The 21924-nt window shown below is 49.4% G+C and overlaps 1 protein-coding gene across 3 annotated transcripts in view; it reads left to right on the forward strand.

Annotated features, from left to right (window-relative positions):
* Positions 1-7800: 7800 nt before the first annotated feature.
* Positions 7801-21924, forward strand: part of LOC142369286 (ephrin type-B receptor 4b-like) — a 58857-nt gene continuing 44733 nt past the window's right edge. For all 3 annotated transcript variants that reach the window (XM_075451620.1, XM_075451621.1, XM_075451622.1), the window contains exon 1: positions 7801-8456. In XM_075451620.1, the coding sequence (XP_075307735.1) occupies positions 8333-8456 (124 nt within the window). In that variant the 5' untranslated portion in view covers positions 7801-8332. The remainder of the gene's footprint in view (positions 8457-21924) is intronic.

The raw sequence follows: 21924 nt of genomic DNA on the forward strand, positions 1-21924 counted from the left end.
TCCACACGCCCTAGCTCTCCAGCGGCAGCCGTGTTCAGCTCTTTAGTGACATAGTCGATAATGTCCCTGTTGATCATCTGTCCATCATCGTATAAAGTCCGCCCTGGCAATCTGATTGGTCCGACCAATTCTTGGTCGGGCATAATGATTTCCCAACTGAGCAGAGCCAGACCGAACTTCCCGACCAAATCTTTTATGGGCGGGGCTAAGTTCGGCTGGCACCCAGGCTAGAACTTTGGGGAAAGAGGGAGAGTTCTGTAAGAATGTGTGGAAGAAGCTACGGGACAGATACGTGAAGGCAAAGAAGAGGGCAGAGACTCTGTTGATGCCGGGGGCTTCAGACCTTCACCTCTATTAACTGAATTAAAAGATTAAAATGATCCGAAAACTGCAGCAGCATCATTAATTACAGTATTCTTGCTCTTGACAGCGGCATTGTTTTCTTCTCCACTTTCGTGGTTGTAGAATAGAGGTAACCTTCACGTAGCAGCGCCACCTCTGTGACGGAGAAAATTGCAACTACTGGCGCGCAACGACTTGTGCCACTATATAGGGTCCTATGGCGGGCACGAACTCGTGACGTCATCAACACCGCTCGCGCGAGCAGACGCAGCAACCATGCTAGAGCCAAGCTGCTCTGCCTGCTGCGTGTACACCAAGAGCGACCTCGCTGGAGAAGCTTCGCTTGAGAATTTGCTTTGGTAGCTCGTGACGTCACATTTAGAATGTTAAATTCTTAAAGGCCTCGCAGCTGTGCAGCACCCCCGCGAGAAAAAAAAAATTTGTTATTCAAGATATACATCACGTTACAAATGATGTAAAACTACATTAGGTACACCTGAGAAGAGCAGGAATAGCAGAGGCAGCTGTGAAAAAGAAACTAAATTCGAAATAAAATCAGAAATAAATCAGAAATAAAACTTAATTGCAGTGAGAAAGGTATGCGTGGGGTTACTACACTATTGTATTGAAGCACTCGACACGGCAATTGCAACAGTCTCAGGATTAAACGACTATTGTTTGGATAGGAACCAAAGTTTACACGTCTGTTTCCGCGAACCCCGCGGATTGCCGGACCCCTGAATGAGCCATTTTAATCTAGATTAATTTCAAGATTTCAGTGAGATTAATCTAGATTAAAAAAATTAATCTATGCCCACCACTAAAATAAATAGATATTTTAAATAATGGATGAATAGATAAAAGTAAACTAAAACAAAAATAATTAAATAAACAAATAAAATAATATATATATATATTTATATTTATACATATATATGTGTGTATATATAAAATAATAAATAAATGAAATAAAATTCAGCTGTAAGCCAAACTAAAAAGGTAGGTCTTGAGCCTCTTTTTAAAAACCTCAACACTCTCTGCAGCCCTGAGCTTCTCTGGCAGGCTGTTCCACAGATCAGGTCCATAATAGTGGAACGACGTCTCACCATAAGTTTTTGTTCTAACTTTAGGAACAACTAAAAGGCCGGTACCAGAGGACCTCAGGGTCCGCGAGGGCTCATCATTTAAAAGCAGAACAGATAGATAAGAAGGCCCGAGACCATTAAGACATTTATAAACAACTAAAATAACCTTAAAATCAATCCTGAAATGCACGGGGAGCCAATGCAGCGATTTTAAAACTGGTGTAATGTGTTCCCGCCCTCTGGTCTTGGTCAGCACACGTGCAGCTGAATTCTGTATTAATTGTAGGTAATGAATACTTTTTTTTTTGGTAAGACCAGAAAGCAGGGCATTACAATAATCTATCCTACTAGAAATAAAAGCTTGCATCAGCTCCTCCGTGCTGGCAAGAGAGAGAAATGGGCGGACTCTGGCAATATTTTTAAGATGATAAAATCCTGTCTTTGTTACATTTCTAATATTTTGGATAAAATCCAGCTCAGAGTCAAAAAGAACACCCAGATTTTTTACATGTCGAGAAGATTTAAAGTTTTGTAGTTTGGGTAAAATTATCTCTCTCTTGTCTTCAGGACCAACAATTAAAACTTCAGTCTTGCCCTGGTTGAGCTGTAAGAAATTCTCTGCCATCCATGACTTTATATCTAAAATACAGTTTAAAAGAACGTTAACTGGTTCTAGGTCATCAGGAGACATGGCAATGTAAAGCTGTGTATCATCAGCATAGCTGTGAACACCAATGCCATGTCTCCTGATGACATCCCCAAGTGGCAACATGTACAGATTAAAAAGCAATGGGCCTAAAATTGATCCTTGGGGAACCCCACACTTGATTTTATGAATTCTTGAGGAGCATGTATCCATACTTATAAAAAACTGTCGATCTGTGACATAGGAATAAAACCATTTAAGAACTTTAAATTCTGAATCCAGTTTAAAGCTTTAATCGAGCTTTGTTTTAATCCAGTTGAAAGTTTTAATCCAGTTTTAATCCAGTTTAAAGTTTTAATCCAGTTTAAAGTTTTAATCCAGTTTAAAGTTTTAATCCAACTTTAATTTTTAATCCAGTTTTAATCTGAGTTTCCATTGTGCTAAAAAAAGGTATAACTTTATTTAAATTTGATTTTAAACACTTTTGACTCACATTTAAATCTCTTAATCCAGTTTAAATTTGCTGTTTAAACAGATTTTTTTTTTAAATAAATAAAATATTTGATTTTCAAACGTCAGTTTAAATTAATCGGAACTTAATTTCAGTTCAAGCGTCCGATCGGACCCTCTGATGGATCCCCTGACGGATCCTCTGATGGATCCTCTGATGGATCCTCTGATGGATCCCCTAATGGATCCTCTGATGGATCCCCTAATGGATCCTCTGATGGATCCCCTAATGGATCCTCTGATTGATCCCCTGATGGATCCCCTAATGGATCCTCTGATGGATCCCCTAATGGATCCTCTGATGGATCCCCTAATGCAGTGCTTCTCAAAGTGTGGGGCGCGCCCCACTGGTGGGGAACGGAGACATGGCAAGTGGGGCGCGACAAACGGGAGGAAATTTTAAATTTTATGCCCATCTTAAATGCTTTTCTTTATTGACAATAAAGATAATATTTGTGGCTCGGACCAAAAAGGAGCCAGCACCATCACAAACACTATCTTGGTCGAGGATTCACGGTTGCAGTGGTCGGTGCAGAGGACAGACCGATGTGTGCTCTGTGTCTGAAGCCGTTAGCAGCGGACAGCATGAGGCCAAACAAATTAAGGAGACACCTGGAGATAACACGCTAGTGATGTGCGATTCGTGAGTCAATCGTTCAAAACTCGAGATTCTTTTTACTGACTCAGGAGTTATGAGTCATTGTCTCCATTAACTCGTTCACTGACTCACCGCTGCTACTGTCAGCTAACTGTAAAGAGGAGACATGCCACATAACTATTATTCTAACTGCAATTGCGTAAATGTATAAAGCTAATTGCTGTATTAGCTCCGTGGCTGAAGCGGCGCTAATACAGCTCACAGCTCGCGCTCCCTCCCAGCTCGTAGAGCCCCTCCCATACCCGAGAAACTCGCCAGCTCTCTGCTCCACACAGTTCAGGACTCATGATTTACACTCGACTCACAGTTCACAGGCAGCTCACAGCTCCCTCTCCCTTCCGGCTTTATTTTAAAGGAAGCGGGAGTTCATTCAGTCTGTACATAATTATTTTATTCTAATGGTGCAGTGTTGAATGTTAGAATATTATTATTTTTGCACTATTGTTTAGGTTATTTAAATGTTCTATTCGTGCACAGTTTCATACATTTTATTATAATTTTGCACTGTTTTGCAATGAATGTTAATTCATTGGCTATTTGGGTTATTTGAATTTTTTTAGAGAGAAAGAAAGAAAAATAAATGTTTGGCCTTGGAGACTTCTTGATTTTTAGCCTTCTTCACAATGATTTGGGACGTGGTTTGGAACTTGTTTGTACATTCCGTGGCGCACACTCTGGGTGATTGATTCAAGTGACTCGAAAACCCGATTCATTTTAGTGAGTGACTCATACAAACTCGAGTATCCCATCACTATAACACACCCCTGTCACGTTAACAAGCCACTGGATTTCTTTAAAAGAAAATCGACAGCAGGAGCAACGCCTGAAGGCTTCGTCGGTTAACAGTCAAGCACAAATGGCCTCATATAAAGTTACATACAGAATCCCGAAATGCAACCACATGCTTCTCAGCTTTGGCATCTCTGAAAACAAAATACAGATCTCAGCTCAACATTGAGCATGACTTGAGAGTGGAAGTTTCAAGCCTGCAACCACGTTTTGAGAAGTTGTGCAGTGCAAAACAGGCTCATTGCAGCCACTAATGCAGGGATAAATTTTAGTTGTTTTTGTTTTTTGCACAGATTGCAAATTAAACGCTTTTATTTTCTCTTTTTGAACTTTGTGTTATTTGATGTTATTGATTTTGATTCATTATAAAATATGATGTTACTTGGTGTTAGTTCAATCGAGTTGAAATGTAATTTATCAATATTTTTGTTGGGGCGACAGGGGCAGGTGGGGCTTGGAAATCCCCACTTGTTCAAAGTGGGGAATGACCAAAAAAGTTTGAGAACCACTGCCCTAATGGATCCTCTGATTGATCCCCTGATGGATCCCCTAATGGATCCTCTGATTGATCCCCTGATGGATCCCCTAATGGATCCTCTGATGGATCCCCTAATGGATCCTCTGATGGATCCTCTGATTGATCCCCTGATTGATCCCCTAATGGATCCTCTGATGGATCCCCTGATTGATCCCCTAATGGATCCTCTGATTGATCCCCTAATGGATCCTCTGATGGATCCCCTAATGGATCCTCTGATGGATCCCCTAATGGATCCTCTGATTGATCCCCTGATTGATCCCCTGATTGATCCCCTAATGGATCCTCTGATTGATCCCCTGATTGATCCCCTAATGGATCCTCTGATTGATCCCCTAATGGATCCTCTGATTGATCCCCTAATGGATCCTCTGATGGATCCCCTAATGGATCCTCTGATTGATCCCCTGATTGATCCCCTGATGGATCCTCTGATTGATCCCCTGATTGATCCCCTGATTGATCCCCTGATGGATCCCCTGATGGATCCTCTGATTGATCCCCTGATTGATCCTCTGATGGATCCTCTGACTGATCCTCTGATTGGATCCTGTGATGGATCCCCTGATGGATCCTGAGTGTCTCAGTTTAGGTCTCAAGGCCCGTGTATACTCTCGCAGCAGTGTGTTGCAGACACGACGCAGTTATTTTTGATTTATGCCCACTTTTGAAGCGCGGTCTGCGCTATGTTAATCCCACGCCACAACGCAAGAGGGACAATCACGAACAAGCTAGGATTGTGGGTGTGGTGGGTGGCGTGTTTCTCTTCCGGTTACGGAGGTCATTCAACAACAACGGCGACTGGACGAATGCGCACTTTGATTGAGATGCAGCTGATCGATCTAGAAATAGAAGAAATATTGCTACTACTGGAGCTGGCAGAGAGGCGAAAGAATCGTCACGGTTAGCACGGTTAGCGTCAGCATTAGCCGGTTAGCAAACCGGAAATACGCATAGTGTAGAGCGGATGTAGAGTTGGCCAATCAGAGGCCTCCTTTCTCTCCTCCCTGCGACGATATCTGCGGCACTGTCTGCGTAAGGGGGGGGGGGCATGTCTGCGTTAACTGCGACACACACGCAGACAGCCTGGTTTCCGACCATAAACCGGCCTTTAGCCTGTTCTGGGTGACATCATCCCAGGGGGCGGGGCTTAAACCTGCCTGTCAGGTTCCCACAGTCTGTCTTCTGTCCTCCAGCTGACCTGTTCCGGTTCACACCTCCATCAACAAAGGAAGGTGGGGGGGGGGGGGGGGGACACCTGAGCTGCTCCTTTGTCCTCAGATGGGGGGGGGGGGGTCCCTCTCTCTATGGGCTCATATAATGTCTCTCTCACCTCTTTATGACGCTCCAGGTGAGAGATGGAAACTTCACAGATTCTAAAGTTTGTGGACGCTGACGGGCTGAAACTGAGAAGTTTAAATGTGTCCGCATACTTCTGAAGGTCTGATCGGGGAGAAGACGATCCATTATTCCTCCGATCGATCAGATCAGACATTAAATCCATTTCGAATTCAGTCTTTCCTGCAGCTTTAAAAAGGTTGATTTCATGTAACAGATATCAGATGGTTTAATGTTTGGTTACGCGATTAGTTAGTTTTGTGTTTAGTTAGTTTTGTGTTTAATTACATGTTTAGTTTTGTGTTTAGTTACATGTTTAGTTTTGTGTTTAGTTACATGTTTAGTTTTGTGTTTAGTTACATGTTTGGTAACATGCTTAGTTACATGTTTAGTTACATGTTTATTTTAGTGTTTAGTTACATGTTTAGTTACATGTTTAGTTACATGTTTAGTTACATGTTTATTTACATGTTTAGTAACATGTTTAGTTACATGTTTAGTTACATGTTTAGTTACATGTTTAGTTACATGTTTATTTACATGTTTAGTAACATGTTTAGTTACATGTTTAGTTACATGTTTAGTTACATGTTTAGTTACATGTTTAGTTACATGTTTATTTTAGTGTTTAGTGTTTACACGGCTGTGAAACTATCAAACGTTCCTTAAAAGATTAAAAAGAAAGAGAACAAACGGTTAAATGTTCTGATTTGATTTGCTTGGACCAGAAGTTCCCAGGACTCTGATCACTGGGGACTTTCCCTCAGGAACTCCATCAGACTGTGGTCTCAGTGAACAGAGTTTATGAGTTTTGGTGGAAATAAAACGACGGGAGAACTCCACCCGCTCTGGAACCCTAAAGGAACGCGGTACTGTCGGAGGTAAAACAGGCTCATTCCCACTGTAGGAACCTTCTGCAGCTCCTGGAACCTTTTCAGCTCCTTCTCCTCAGCTGGGTCTGTTCTGGGTTCCACAGCAACACATCTGACGGAGGTGTTTGGTGGCTGGTGGTAGCTATCAGATTTCTGCTTCTTGTGGCCATTTTTATAAACTACTCTACGGAGTTTTCTTCTCTCCTTACTTTTCACGGGTTCTGTTTTGTTGTTGAATGTGGCGCTAAAGTAACACGACGCTGTCGCAGACGGCTGCGTCGCATCAGTCCCCATCAGGTCCCGCCTCCCGTGAAAGCCAAATTAAACGGTTCCCCTGGGGAAGGGCAGCAGTTGGAACAGAATTCGAAGCAGAAACGCAGCTTCTGACTGTTTAGCTGTTCAGCTTATTGATCTGTGATCAAACTCCTGATCAGTCCCTCTGAGGACGTTTGGGCAGATAAAAGGTTCTGTTTCTTAGTGAAAGTGTGTTTAAAGTGTTTAACAGATCGATGTCTGAACAGTTTCTGTCAATCGGCATATTTATTGATCCGTTTCCCTTCATGCTGATTGGCTGATTAATGCCCCAAACATGTGAAACACAAAACAAATAAATGTTTAAGTTTCCACTTTGTGAACTTTTCACACATTAAAATCCAAACTTCAAAGATTAGATTAGATTAGATTAGATTGTACTTTAATTATCCCACAATGGGGAAATTCACTTGTCACAGCAGCAACAGACATGAGACAAGAAATTAAAAAAGAGAAAAATATTTATTTTTTTATTTTTTTTAAAGAGAAAAAGCAAGTACTAAAAAGTAAGAAAAAAAAAAGGTAAAGTTAATGTTTATTTCCACCTGCTGTTTATTTCTGTCCCACGCTGACATGCGCAGAACGTCTCCTCCACATTCCTCCACTGTCGCTCATCGCTAAGCCCCGCCCCCCTTGCACGCTTTCAGATCTCCCAGCCAATCACGCGCCGGCTGTGGGCGTGGCCTGTGGTGAAGTGGGCGTGGCTCTCCGCAGAAGAAGAGGAGAAACTTGCAGCTTTTGTCCGAACTTTTTCTGGATGTTTCAGCTGGAGAACCGACACACACCGGGAGTTCTGCGAGTTCCGACGGGCCTCACCTGCTCTCACCTGGTCTGTGTGCGCGTGTTTTACCTGTGCGCGCGTGAGTGTGTGTGTGTGCGCGCGCGTTCCTCCTCCACCCTCCAGCTGCCCACCGACCCCTCTGCGCTCACCAGGCCGCCGCTCGGGGCTCCTTTGTCGGCCTCGGAGGGAGCCGCGCCCCGCCGCGCCGCTCCGGAGGAGAAGCGGAGCCGAGCAGCCGGAATGGAGGCATGAGACCGGGGAGAGCCGAAGCAGTCCGGCCCGGTTCGGAACCAACTTTCTGGGGTCCAGGCACCAGCGTCCATCTTGGAAAGTTCCTCCCGCGGGTGAAGGACCTTTAACCGCATCGCGCGCTCGCTCTCTGAGCTCCGATGAGGCGCGCGAGGCCGACCGAGAGCGAGCCCAGCTGACGTCACTGAACGGGGATCGATAGGTGTGATCAGATGATGAAGGGTCGGAGGGGTCAGCGGCCCCCGGCGGCCCCGGGGGCCCCGGGCCGGGCGGCCCTCTGCGGGCTGTGGCTGCTGCTGGTCCCGCTGCTGCTGAGCTGCTGCCGCGCGGAGGAAGGTGAGTCCCGGTGGTCCCGGTGGTGATCCATCATCAGTATCGATTACTGATCGATGGTTTCCACCAGAGGGGGGGGGGGGGCATGTTAATCTTTCTGCTGTTTGACTCTGAGATTTCTGCTGGTTTTAGTTTAACTTTTAAAGTTTTTCAGCTCAGACTGAGTCTGAGTGTGAGAGGGTTACCCCTGAGTGGGGCAGAACTGGGCTGCTGGGGCAGAAGTGTGAGCTGCTGGGGCAGAACTGGGCTGCTGGGGCAGAAGTGTGAGCTGCCGGGGCAGAACTGGGCTGCTGGGGCAGAAGTGTGAGCTGCTGGGGCAGAACTGGGCTGCTGGGGCAAAACTGTAAGATTTCTGGTTGTTTTAGTTGGAACTTTTAAAGTTTGGTTTGTTGGTTTTTTAAATTTTTTAGCTCAAACTGAGTCTGAGCTGCAGGTTCTGGAGATCTGAAGGAATTTAAGACGGTTTAGAGGAAACTGATGCCCTCAGAACCAGAACCAGGAGCAGAACCAGGAGCAGAACCAGAACCAGGAGCAGAACCAGGAGCAGAACCAGGAGCAGAACCAGGACCAGGAGCAGATGAGATCACTGATGATTCTCTCTTTCTGAGGGTCTCCTCATGGGTTCTGGTTCTGGTTCTGGACTAACATCTGTTGGACGTTTCCTTTCAGCCTCAGACGGATCAGGCGTTCTGCAGCTGGAACCTGTCAGTGATCGATTGGTTATTGATTACATGTTCTCAGGATCAGGAACCTGTCGGGGAACACTTTCTAAAGCCTCATTCAGACAGCAGCTCTGATAACCGTCCCTCCCCAGCGGAACTGTTTCAGTTTCCCACAGAGTCGGACCTGATAGGGACTGATGCGGCGCAGCCGTCTGCGACAGCGACCTGTTGCTTTAGCCACATTCAACAACAAAACAGAACAAAACAAAACCCGGTTAAAGGGGAACTGCGGTATTTTCAACATTAAGCCTCTTTTCTGAGTCTGCAATGTTTTAGAACCCCCCTCACCGCTTTTTTGATGTTTACTGCTGTCTCCGGTATTTGCCTAATTTTGATTCTTCTCAACCTGCTTCAGAATGGCAAGTCATGTGCATGTCCAAAAAGGTCCGTAAAAGCACCATAAACGTCCGTTTTCAAACTAATCAACTCACCGGAGTGGTTACTGGTGTGCACTGGTAATCCATATCAAATTTCGTGGCGAAAAGTTGCTTCTGTCGTGTTTTATTTGGCAGCTCGTTCATGCTCGCACTATTTTCTTAGCGGTGGCGGAGTGATATCAGAATCAGAATCAGAATTCGTTTTTATTGCCATTGTTAGTGAACAGTGTTCACTAACTAGGAATTTGCTGCGGCGTAAGGTGCAAACATGTAACAGGGATATAAAGATAAAAAATAAAGAATAAAAATATATGAATATAAAATGTACAAGGTGTGTACAACAATACACAGTAACCAATATACAGAGCAACAACAGTGCAGTTTCGTTAGTGCAATTTTAATGATGGTAAAGTGAAGTAAAGTGTCTGTGGCAGGTTATGAAGTGATTATGAAGTGTTTATAAGTCTGACTGCAAGGGGGAAAAAACTGTTTTTGTGACGGGAGGTCCTAGTCCGAATGGACCGAAGCCTCCTGCCTGAGGGGAGTGGTTCAAATAGTCCATGTGCAGGGTGAGAAGGGTCAGCTGTGATCCGACCTGCTCGCCCCATAGTCCTGGAGACGTGCAGGTCATGGATCGATCAACGAACATCCAGTACAAAATGTCAAATAAAACACGACAGAAGCAACTTTTCGCCACGAAATGTGATATGGATTACCAGTGCACACCAGTAACCACTCCGGTGAGTTGATTAGTTTGAAAACGGACGTTTATGGTGCTTTTACGGACCTTTTAGGACATGCGCATGACTTGCCGTTCTGAAGCAGGTTGAGATGAATCAAAATTGGGCAAATACCGGAGACAGCTGTAAACATCAAAAAAGCGGTGAGGGGGGTTCTGAAACATTGCAGACTCAGAAAAGAGGCTTAATGTGGAAAATACTGCAGTTATCCTTTAAAGTAAGGAGAGAAGAAACAAACAGCACCAAGAAGCTAACAGGGAGAGCGGGGAGGCCACCGTGTTCATGGTCTGCATGATGGTGATATTAATCATGGACGATCACATGGGGCGTCTAACATGGAGGCTGGAAGAGCTCACACAGAGAGAGTCAGGAGACGCAGGATGGAGCGCAGGCCGTACTTCTTGGTTTCATGAAGGAAGGAGAGCAGAGCGCCGCAGACAAAGGAGACCACGTGGAGGTTTAACTTATTAAACACGCCAAGGTTGTGTCCGTGTGTATGAGGAAACATTTCAGCCTGACAACATGACAAGGGGCGGAGCTACCGACCACCAAGGGGCGGAGCTACCGACCACCAAGGGGCGGAGCTACCGGCCACCAAGGGGCGGAGTTACCGACCACCAAGGGGCGGAGCTACCGACCACCAAGGGGCGGAGCTACCGGCCACCAAGGGGCGGAGCTACTAACCACCAAGGGGCGGAGTTACCGACCACCAAGGGGCGGAGTTACCGACCACCAAGGGGCGGAGCTACCGACAACCAAGGGGCGGAGCTACCGACAACCAAGGGGCGGAGCTACCGGCCACCAAGGGGCGGAGCTACTAACCACCAAGGGGCGGAGTTACCGACCACCAAGGGGCGGAGCTACCGACCACCAAGGGGCGGAGCTACCGACCATTACATACATTACATTACATTACGGTCATTCTGCAGACGCTTTTAACCAAAGCGACTTACAAAAAGTGCGTTCAACATCGGTAGGCAAAAGAACTTCAGGTCACAAGAAATCATAAGTGCATTTCCTTCCAATACCAAACAGCTAAGAGCAGAACTAGTGCTAGAGTAAGTGCAGTAAGTCAGCTACCTCAGCCTCTCACCAACTGCACACCAGTCACAGCGGGGTGGGGATTCAGACCCTGGTTCGGGTAGGGGGTAATGAAAGTATAGAGGGTGCCAGAGGTGGAGGAAACAATAAGTGCGTAAGGAACTAGGACGGAGCAGGGTAGTTTTTCCTGAAGAGGTGGGTTTTCAGCCTGCGGCGAAAGACCACCAAACACCTCCGTCAGATGTGTTCCTACAGAACCCAGAACAGACCCAGCTGAGGAGAAGGAGCTGAAATGGTTCCAGGAACTGAGGGCCGTGGTCCCGAGTACCCTAGTTCCCGAGGGCCGTGGTCCCGAGTACCCTAGTTCCCGAGGGCCGTGGTCCCGAGTTCCCTAGTTCCCGAGGGCCGTGGTCCCGAGTACCCTAGTTCCCGAGGGCCGTGGTCCCGAGTTCCCTAGATCCCGAGGGCCGTGGTCCCGAGTACCCTAGATCCCGAGGGCCGTGGTCCCGAGTTCCTGTATGTGCGAATGCGGGAGAAAACGGCCCCGTTTCTGAAAAGGTTCTAGGAACTGCCAAAGGTTCCTACAGTCCGAATGCGGCTATTAGCCCCGTTCCCACTATGCGGATCTAACTATCTCACTACCAACAAAGCGTACCGGTCCCATGGAACCCGTTACCATGGAACCCGTTACCATGGAACCCATTACCATGGAATTCGTTACCATGGAACCCGTTACCATGGAACCCGTTACCATGGAACCCATTACCATGTCTGTAACCCTTCTGCTGGGTACCGAGCACACAGGACCGGTTCCAGGCTAACATCAGGCTAACATCAGGCTAACATCAGGCTAACATCAAGCTAACATCAAGCTAACATCAGGCTAACATCAGGTTAATATCAGGCTAATATCAGGCTAACATCAGGCTAACATCAGGCTAACATCAGGTTAGCATCAGGCAAAAATCAGGTTAACATCAGGCTAACATCAAGCTAACATCAGGCTAACATCAGGTTAATATCAGGCTAATATCAGGTTAACATCAGGCTAACATCAGGTTAATATCAGGCTAACATCAGGCTAACATCAAGCTAACATCAGGTTAATATCAGGCTAATATCAGGTTGACATCAGGCTAACATCAGGCTAACATCAGGTTAGCATCAGGCAAAAATCAGGCTAACATCAGGTTAACATCAGGCTAACATCAGGTTAGCATCAGGCTAATATCAGGTTAACATCAGGCTAACATCAGGCTAACATCAGGCTAACATCAGGCTAACATCAGGTTAACATCAAGCTAACATCAGGCTAACATCAGGTTAATATCAGGCTAATATCAGGTTAACATCAGGCTAATATCAGGTTAACATCAGGCTAACATCAGGTTAACATCAGGCTAACATCAGGTTAACATCAGGTTAACATCAGGCTAACATCAGGTTAACATCAGGCTAACATCAAGCTAACATCAGGCTAACATCAGGTTAATATCAGGCTAATATCAGGCTAACACCAGGCTAACATCAGGTTAACATCAGGCTAACATCAGGTTAGCATCAGGCTAACATCAGGCTAACATCAGGTTAACATCAGGCTAACATCAGGTTAGCATCAGGCTAACATCAGGCTAACATCAGGTTTACATCAGGCTAACATCTGGCTAACATCCGGCTAACATCCGGCTAACATCAGGTTAACATCAGGCTAACATCAGGTTAACATCAGGCTAACATCAGGCTAACATCAGGCTAATATCAGGCTAACATCAGGCTAACATCAGGCTAATATCAGGTTAACATCAGGTTAGCATCAGGCTAACACCAGGCTAACATCAGGCTAACATCAGGCTAACATCAGGCTAATATCAGGTTAACATCAGGTTAGCATCAGGCTAACACCAGGCTAACATCAGGCTAACATCAGGCTAACTAACCCATCCCTGATGCAACAGATTCCTGCAGATTACTTTATCGGAGCAGATTTCAGTTTAAATAGACAACAAATTTACTGACACACTGTTTAACCAGCACGTGTGTGTGTGTGCACGTGCACGTGTGTGTGTGTGTGTGCACGTGTGTGTGTGTGTGTATACGTGTGTGTGTGCACGTGTGTGTGTGTATACGTGTGTGTGTGCACGTGTGCGTCTTTCTTAAGGTAGGATTTCTATTTCCTGCCAAACCAGAAAATCACCAGCTACAGAAAACAATGGGCCGTGCACGAGCTGACTGAGGTGGAGCAGAGGTGGAGGAGCAGGGGTGTAGCAGAGAGGAGGAGCAGAGGTGGAGGAGCAGAGGTGTAGCAGTGGTGTAGCAGAGAGGAGGAGCAGAGGTGGAGGAGCAGAGGTGTAGCAGAGAGGTGGAGCAGAGGTGTAGCAGAGAGGTGGAGCAGTGGTGTAGCAGAGGTGGAGGAGCAGGGGTGTAGCAGAGAGGAGGAGCAGAGGTGTAGCAGAGGTGGAGCAGAGGTGGAGGAGCAGGGGTGTAGCAGAGAGGTGGAGCAGTGGTGTAGCAGAGGTGGAGCAGAGGTGGAGGAGCAGGGGTGTAGCAGAGAGGAGGAGCAGAGGTGGAGGAGCAGAGGTGGAGCAGAGGTGGAGCAGGGGTGGAGCAGAGAGGTGGAGCAGGGGTGGAGCAGAGATGTAGCAGAGAGGTGGAGCAGATGTGGCGGAGCAGGGGTGTAGCAGAGAGGTGGAGCAGAGGTGGAGGAGCAGAGGTGGAGCAGAGGTGTAGCAGGGGTGGAGCAGAGAGGTGGAGCAGGGGTGGAGCAGAGATGGAGCAGAGGTGGCGGAGCAGGGGTGTAGCAGAGATGTGGAGCAGTGGTGGAGGAGCAGAGGTGGAGCAGTGGTGTAGCAGAGAGGTGGAGCAGAGGTGGAGCAGAGGTGGAGCAGAGGTGTAGCAGAGAGGTGGAGCAGTGGTGTAGCAGAGAGGTGGAGCAGAGGTGGAGCAGAGGTGGAGCAGAGGTGGAGCAGGGGTGGAGCAGAGAGGTGGAGCAGGGGTGGAGCAGAGATGTAGCAGAGAGGTGGAGCAGAGGTGGCGGAGCAGGGGTGTAGCAGAGAGGTGGAGGAGCAGGGGTGTAGCAGAGAGGTGGAGCAGAGGTGGAGGAGCAGAGGTGGAGCAGTGGTGTAGCAGAGAGGAGGAGCAGAGGTGGAGCAGTGGTGTAGCAGAGAGGTGGAGCAGAGGTGGAGGAGCAGGGGTGTAGCAGAGGTGTAGCAGAGGTGGAGCAGGGGTGGAGGAGCAGGGGTGTAGCAGAGGTGTAGCAGATGTGGAGCAGAGGTGGAGGAGCAGAGGTGTAGCAGAGAGGTGTAGCAGTGGTGTAGCAGAGAGGTGGAGCAGGGGTGTAGCAGAGGTGGAGCAGGGGTGGAGCAGAGGTGGTGGAGCAGGGGTGTAGCAGAGAGGTGGAGCAGAGGTGGAGGAGCAGAGGTGGAGGAGCAGAGGTGGAGGAGCAGAGGTGGAGCAGGGGTGGAGCAGAGGTGGAGCAGGGGTGGAGCAGAGATGTAGCAGAGAGGTGGAGCAGAGGTGGCGGAGCAGGGGTGTAGCAGAGAGGTGGAGCAGAGGTGGAGGAGCAGGGGTGGAGCAGAGAGGTGTAGCAGAGGTGGAGCAGAGGTGGAGGAGCAGGCGTGTAGCAGAGGTGGAGCAGAGGTGGAGGAGCAGAGGTGTAGCAGAGAGGTGGAGCAGAGGTGGAGGAGCAGAGGTGTAGCAGAGAGGTGGAGCAGAGGTGGAGGAGCAGAGGTGTAGCAGAGAGGTGGAGCAGAGGTGGAGGAGCAGAGGTGTAGCAGAGAGGAGGAGGAGCAGGGGTGTAGCAGAGGTGGAGCAGAGGTGGAGGAGCAGAGGTGGAGGAGTGGTGTAGCAGAGAGGTGGAGCAGAGGTGGAGGAGCAGAGGTGGAGCAGAGAGGTGTAGCAGAGGTGGAGCAGAGGTGGAGGAGCAGAGGTGTAGCAGAGAGGTGGAGCAGAGGTGGAGGAGCAGGGGTGTAGCAGAGAGGTGGAGCAGAGGTGGAGGAGCAGAGTTGGAGGAGCAGAGGTGTAGCAGAGAGGTGGAGCAGAGGTGGAGGAGCAGAGGTGTAGCAGAGAGGTGGAGCAGAGGTGGAGGAGCAGAGGTGTAGCAGAGAGGTGTAGCAGTGGTGTAGCAGAGAGGTGGAGCAGAGAGGAGGAGCAGAGGTGTAGCAGAGGTGGAGCAGAGGTGGAGGAGCAGGGGTGTAGCAGAGAGGTGGAGCAGAGGTGGAGGAGCAGAGGTGGAGGAGCAGAGGTGTAGCAGAGAGGTGGAGCAGAGGTGTAGCAGAGGTGGAGCAGGGGTGGAGCAGGGGTGGAGCAGAGGTGGAGCAGAGGTGGAGGAGCAGAGGTGGAGGAGCAGAGGTGTAGCAGAGGTGGAGCAGAGGTGGAGCAGAGAGGTGGAGGAGCAGAGGTGTAGCAGAGGTGTAGCAGAGGTGTAGCAGAGGTGGAGCAGAGGTGGAGCAGGGGTGGAGCAGAGGTGGAGGAGCAGAGGTGTTGCAGAGGTGGAGCAGAGGTGGAGCAGGGGTGGAGCAGAGGTGTAGCAGAGGTGGAGCAGAGGTGGAGCAGAGGTGTAGCAGAGGTGGAGCAGGGGTGGAGCAGGGGTGGAGCAGAGGTGGAGCAGAGATGGAGCAGGGGTGGAGCAGAGGTGGAGGAGCAGAGGTGTAGCAGAGGTGTAGCAGAGGTGGAGCAGAGAGGTGAAGTAGCAGAGGTGTAGCAGAGGTGTAGCAGAGGTGGAGCAGAGGTGGAGCAGGGGTGGAGCAGAGGTGGAGGAGCAGAGGTGGAGCAGAGGTGGAGCAGAGGTGGAGCAGAGGTGGAGCAGAGGTGGAGGAGCAGAGGTGTAGCAGAGGTGGAGCAGAGGTGGAGGAGCAGAGGTGTAGCAGAGGTGGAGCAGAGGTGTAGCAGAGGTGGAGCAGAGGTGGAGCAGGGGTGGAGCAGAGGTGTAGCAGAGGTGGAGCAGAGGTGGAGCAGAGGTGTAGCAGAGGTGGAGCAGAGGTGGAGGAGCAGTGGTGTAGCAGAGAGGTGGAGCAGAGAGGTGGAGCAGAGGTGGAGCAGTTTTAAGCGTGGTTGTAACTGCAGTAATGAGCGAATCAGAAGCTCCGGGCCGCTCATTTTTAAAGGATCATTCCGTCTGGTTCGGGCCTGGTCTGGGCCTGTTTTCGGCCTGGTTCGGGCCTGGTCTGGGCCTGGTTCGGACCTGGTTTGGGCCTGTTTTCGGCCTGGTTCGGGCCTGGTCTAGGCCTGGTTCGGACCTGGTTTGGGCCTGTTTTCGGCCTGGTTTGGGCCTGGTTTGGGCCTGGTTCGGACCTGGTCTGGGCCTGGTTCGGGCCTGGTTTGGGCCTGGTTCGGACCTGGTCTGGGCCTGGTTTGGGCCTGGTTCGGACCTGGTTTGGGCCTGGTTCGGGCCTGGTTTGGGCCTGGTTCGGACCTGGTCTGGGCCTGGTTTGGGCCTGGTTTGGGCCTGGTTTGGGCCTGGTTCAGGCCTGGTTTGGGCCTGGTTCGGACCTGGTCTGGTTCTGGTCTGGGCCTGGTCTGGGCCTGTTTTGGACCTGGTTCGGGCCTCCTGGGCCAGGTTTGGGCCTGTTTTGGGCCTGTTTTTGGCCTGGTTCGGGCCTCCTGGGCCAGGTTCGGGCTTGGTTTGGACCTGGTTTGGGCCTCCTGGACCTGGTTCGGGCCTGGTTTGGGCCTGTTTTTGGCCTGGTTCGGGCCTGGTTTTGGCCAGGTTCGAGCCTGGTTTGGGCCTGGTTTTGGCCAGGTTCGAGCCTGGTTTGGGCCTGGTTTGGTCCTGGTTTGGGCCTGGTTTGGGCCTGGTTTGGTCCTGGTTTGGGCCTGGTTTGGGCCTTGTTTGGACCTGGTTTGGGCCTGTTTTGGACCTGGTTCGGGCCTCCTGGGCCAGGTTCGGGCTTGGTTTGGACCTGGTTTGGGCCTCCTGGACCTGGTTCGGGCCTGGTTTGGGCCTGTTTTTGGCCTGGTTCGGGCCAGGTTCAGGCCTGGTTTTGGCCTGGTTTGGGCCTCCTGGGCCTGGTTCGGGGTTGGTTTGGACCTGGTTTGGGCCTCCTGGACCTGGTTCGGGCCTGGTTTGGGCCTGTTTTTGGCCTGGTTCGGGCCTGGTTTTGGCCAGGTTCGAGCCTGGTTTGGGCCTGGTTTGGTCCTGGTTTGGGCCTGGTTTGGGCCTTGTTTGGACCTGGTTTGGGCCTGTTTTGGACCTGGTTCGGGCCTCCTGGGCCAGGTTCGGGCTTGGTTTGGACCTGGTTTGGGCCTCCTGGACCTGGTTCGGGCCTGGTTTGGGCCTGTTTTTGGCCTGGTTCGGGCCTGGTTCGGGCCTGGTTCGGGCCTGGTTTTGGCCAGGTTCGGGCCTGGTTTTGGCCTGGTTCGGGCCTGGTTTTGGCCAGGTTCGGGCCTGGTTTTGGCCAGGTTCGGGCCTCCTGGGCCTGGTTCGGGCCTGTTTTCGGCCTGGTTTGGGCCTCCTGGGCCAGGTTCGGGCTTGGTTTGGACCTGGTTCGGGCCTCCTGGGCCAGGTTTGGGTCTGGTTCGGGCCTGTTTTCGGCCTGGTTTTGGCCTGATTTTGGCCTGGTCTGGCTGTGTCTCTGGGGGTCAGGCTGACTCTTCCTCCCCTGGGAGCAGATCCAGGAAGACAAAGGGAGGCCGAGCTTTCAGCAGCTTTCAGCAGCTTTCAAACAGCCGCTCTGCGTATCTGTTAAATCTGAGATTTTTCCAGTGGAGTCTGGTGCTGCCAGCGTGTGAATCCTCTCAGCTCGGTGGGTGTGTCTCCATCTGCTCTGTGTCTTTTCTCTGCTCCGGCCTTTGTTCTGTTGTTCTGTTTTAACCCCTCCGCCCTCCTCCGTCAGCTCTCCTCGGCTCCTTTCTTCCGCCCATAAATCCTGTTAAAGACGGCGGATTTAGTTTCTGACTGCGGCAGCGGATTTACATGTTAAGTGTAGGTTAGTTAATCTGTTGATTGGCCCTTTGGAGGTTTAACACACACAGTTCTCCTGGATGAAAGCAGACACTCAGAACTCCCATCATGCGTAAAGTTAAAACCTTACAGCTCAAAGGTCCCTGATTTAAAGAGGTTTGGGTTCAGAGTCAGACTTCTGCTTCTGCTCCTTCAAATGAGACAAAAGTCTAATGGGTTTTACATTTGAATAAACATATTTACATCTAAATAAGAGAAGGAATTCAGCTAAAAGTGTTGAACTAAATGAAACGGGACATTTTTAGAGTGAAGAGATGGTAAAACCCATGAAGAAGACCTGTTTGGCACATCTGCTGGATGTAAAACCCATGAAGAAGACCTGTTTGGCACATCTGCTGGATGTAAAACCCATGAAGAAGACCTGTTTGGCACATCTGCTGGATGTAAAACCCATGAAGAAGACCTGTTTGGCACATCTGCTGGATGTAAAACCCATGAAGAAGACCTGTTTGGCACATCTGCTGGATGTAAAACCCATGAAGAAGACCTGTTTGACACATCTGCTGGATGTAAAACACATGAAGAAGACCTGTTTGACACATGAAAATTAAGCTAACTCTGCTGGAGCATTAGCCTCAGATAGAGTTCATCCACAGTCTGTAGCTAACTCTGCTGGAACATTAGCCTCAGATAGAGTTCATCCACAGTCTGTAGCTAACTCTGCTGGAACATTAGCCTCAGATAGAGTTCATCCACAGTCTGTAGCTAACTCTGCTGGAACATTAGCCTCAGATAGAGTTCATCCACAGTCTGTAGCTAACTCTGCTGGAACATTAGCCTCAGATAAAGTTCATCCACAGTCTTTAGCTAACTCTGCTGGAACATTAGCCTCAGATAGAGTTCATCCACAGTCTGTAGCTAACTCTGCTGGAACATTAGCCTCAGATAGAGTTCATCCACAGTCTTTAGCTAACTCTGCTGGAACATTAGCCTCAGATAGAGTTCATCCACAGTCTGTAGCTAACTCTGCTGGAACATTAGCCTCAGATAGAGTTTATCCACAGTCTTTAGCTAACTCTGCTGGAGTATTAGCCTCAGATAGAGTTTATCCACAGTCTGTAGCTAACTCTGCTGGAACATTAGCCTCAGATAGAGTTCATCCACAGTCTTTAGCTAACTCTGCTGGAGTATTAGCCTCAGATAGAGTTTATCCACAGTCTTTAGCTAACTCTGCTGGAACATTAGCCTCAGATAGAGTTCATCCACAGTCTTTAGCTAACTCTGCTGGAACATTAGCCTCAGAGTTCATCCACAGTCTGTAGCTAACTCTGCTGGAACATTAGCCTCAGATAGAGTTTATCCACAGTCTTTAGCTAACTCTGCTGGAACATTAGCCTCAGATAGAGTTGATCCACTGGGCTCTGATATCCTCTGAGGCTGCTGCAGGATGGAAGATGCATGCTCCTCAGTGCAGCTGACAGCAGAACATTAAGGAAATTTCGTGCTCTTTATTCACATAAACGTTGGTGTTTCTGTTCTCTTTCAACCAAGCGGCTCATCATGACGATGCCTCTCTTTAACCTGCCATAGAAACAATGTAATAAACAGGAGATTCATGGGACCTTATGAGTCCAGAACCAGAACCAGGTTCATCATCAGGTACGGTTGTTGGACAGCGAGTGTTGGTTTGAGGCCGTTTCTTCAGGAATGTTCTACAGAGATTCAGCATGTTGAGTCGTACTTTATTTCCTCTAATCTGGCGGTTTGATCACTAAAACTTTACAGGTGAGAAGCACGTTCTGCTGCCCACATGGTTCTGTTTGAGAGGTTCTCTGAGCTCAGAGCTTTGGAAGGAGGGTTCTGGCAGGGTGGAGGGATCGGGGCAGGGTGGAGGCATCTGGGTGGAGGAATGAGAGGAGACGCTGCCAGATAATCAAGTTTATTAGGGAGCAAGTCGCAGCACGAGACCACACACACACACACACACACACACTAACACATGCAGAGCCGAGCGGCTTATGTAAACATCCCGCCAGTGTTGTCATGGCAATTTCCGTGTCCTCGTCATGCACTCTTATCTCAGATACGCTGTTTACAGTTTGTGTGTCCAAGTCTCTCTATGCCTGTGAGGACCAATTTGGCATTCCTGCAGTGAAAGAATTTCTGCTTTTTGGGGTCCTCGTTCCCTTTGTTTCTGCTTTATGAGGACATTCTGCGCCATGAGGACGTTCTGCTTCAAGAGGACATTCTGCGTCATTAGGACATTCTGCTTCACGAGGACATTCTGCTTCAAGAGGACGTTCTGCTTACGAGGACGTTCTGCTTCAAGAGGACATTCTGCTACAAGAGGACGTTCTGCGTCATTAGGACGTTCTGCTTCACGAGGACGTTCTGCTTCAAGAGGACGTTCTGCTTCACGAGGACGTTCTGCTTCAAGAGGACATTCTGCGTCATTAGGACGTTCTGCGTCACGAGGACATTCTGCTTCAAGAGGACGTTCTGCTTCAAGAGGACGTTCTGCTTCACGAGGACGTTCTGCTTCAAGAGGACATTCTGCTTCAAGAGGACGTTCTGCTTCAAGAGGACGTTCTGCTTCACGAGGACGTTCTGCTTCAAGAGGACATTCTGCGTCATTAGGACGTTCTGCGTCACGAGGACATTCTGCTTCACGAGGACGTTCTGCTTCAAGAGGACGTTCTGCGTCACGAGGACGTTCTGCTTCACGAGGACGTTCTGCTTCACGAGGACGTTCTGCATCACGAGGACATTCTGCGTCATTTGGACGTTCTACTTCATTTGGACGTTCTGCTTCACGAGGACGTTCTGCGTCACGAGGACGTTCTGCTTCACGAGGACGTTCTGCGTCACGAGGACGTTCTGCGTCACGAGGACGTTCTGCGTCACGAGGACGTTCTGCTTCAAGAGGACGTTCTGCTTCACGAGGACGTTCTGCTTCAAGAGGACATTCTGCGTCACGAGGACGTTCTGCGTCACGAGGACATTCTGCTTCAAGAGGACATTCTGCTTCACGAGGACATTCTGCTTCAAGAGGACGTTCTGCTTCAAGAGGACGTTCTGCTTCAAGAGGACGTTCTGCTTCACGAGGACGTTCTGCTTCAAGAGGACATTCTGCTTCACGAGGACGTTCTGCTTCAAGAGGACGTTCTGCTTCACGAGGACGTTCTGCTTCAAGAGGACATTCTGCGTCACGAGGACGTTCTGCGTCACGAGGACATTCTGCTTCACGAGGACGTTCTGCTTCAAGAGGACGTTTTGCTTCAAGAGGACATTCTGCTTCAAGAGGACGTTCTGCTTCAAGAGGACGTTCTGCTTCAAGAGGACGTTCTGCTTCAAGAGGACGTTCTGCTTCACGAGGACGTTCTGCGTCACGAGGACGTTCTGCTTCACGAGGACGTTCTGCTTCAAGAGGACGTTCTGCTTCACGAGGACGTTCTGCTTCACGAGGACGTTCTGCTTCACGAGGACGTTCTGCTTCACGAAGACGTTCTGCGTCACGAGGACGTTCTGCTTCACGAAGACGTTCTGCGTCACAAGGACGTTCTGCTTCATTTGGACGTTCTGCTTCACGAGGACGTTCTGCTTCACGAGGACGTTCTGCGTCATTAGGACGTTCTGCTTCACGAGGACGTTCTGCTTCAAGAGGACATTCTGCGTCACGAGGACGTTCTGCGT

The sequence above is a fragment of the Odontesthes bonariensis genome, chromosome 19 (assembly GCF_027942865.1).
Source record: "Odontesthes bonariensis isolate fOdoBon6 chromosome 19, fOdoBon6.hap1, whole genome shotgun sequence".
In the NCBI taxonomy this organism is placed as follows: Eukaryota; Metazoa; Chordata; class Actinopteri; order Atheriniformes; family Atherinopsidae; genus Odontesthes; species Odontesthes bonariensis.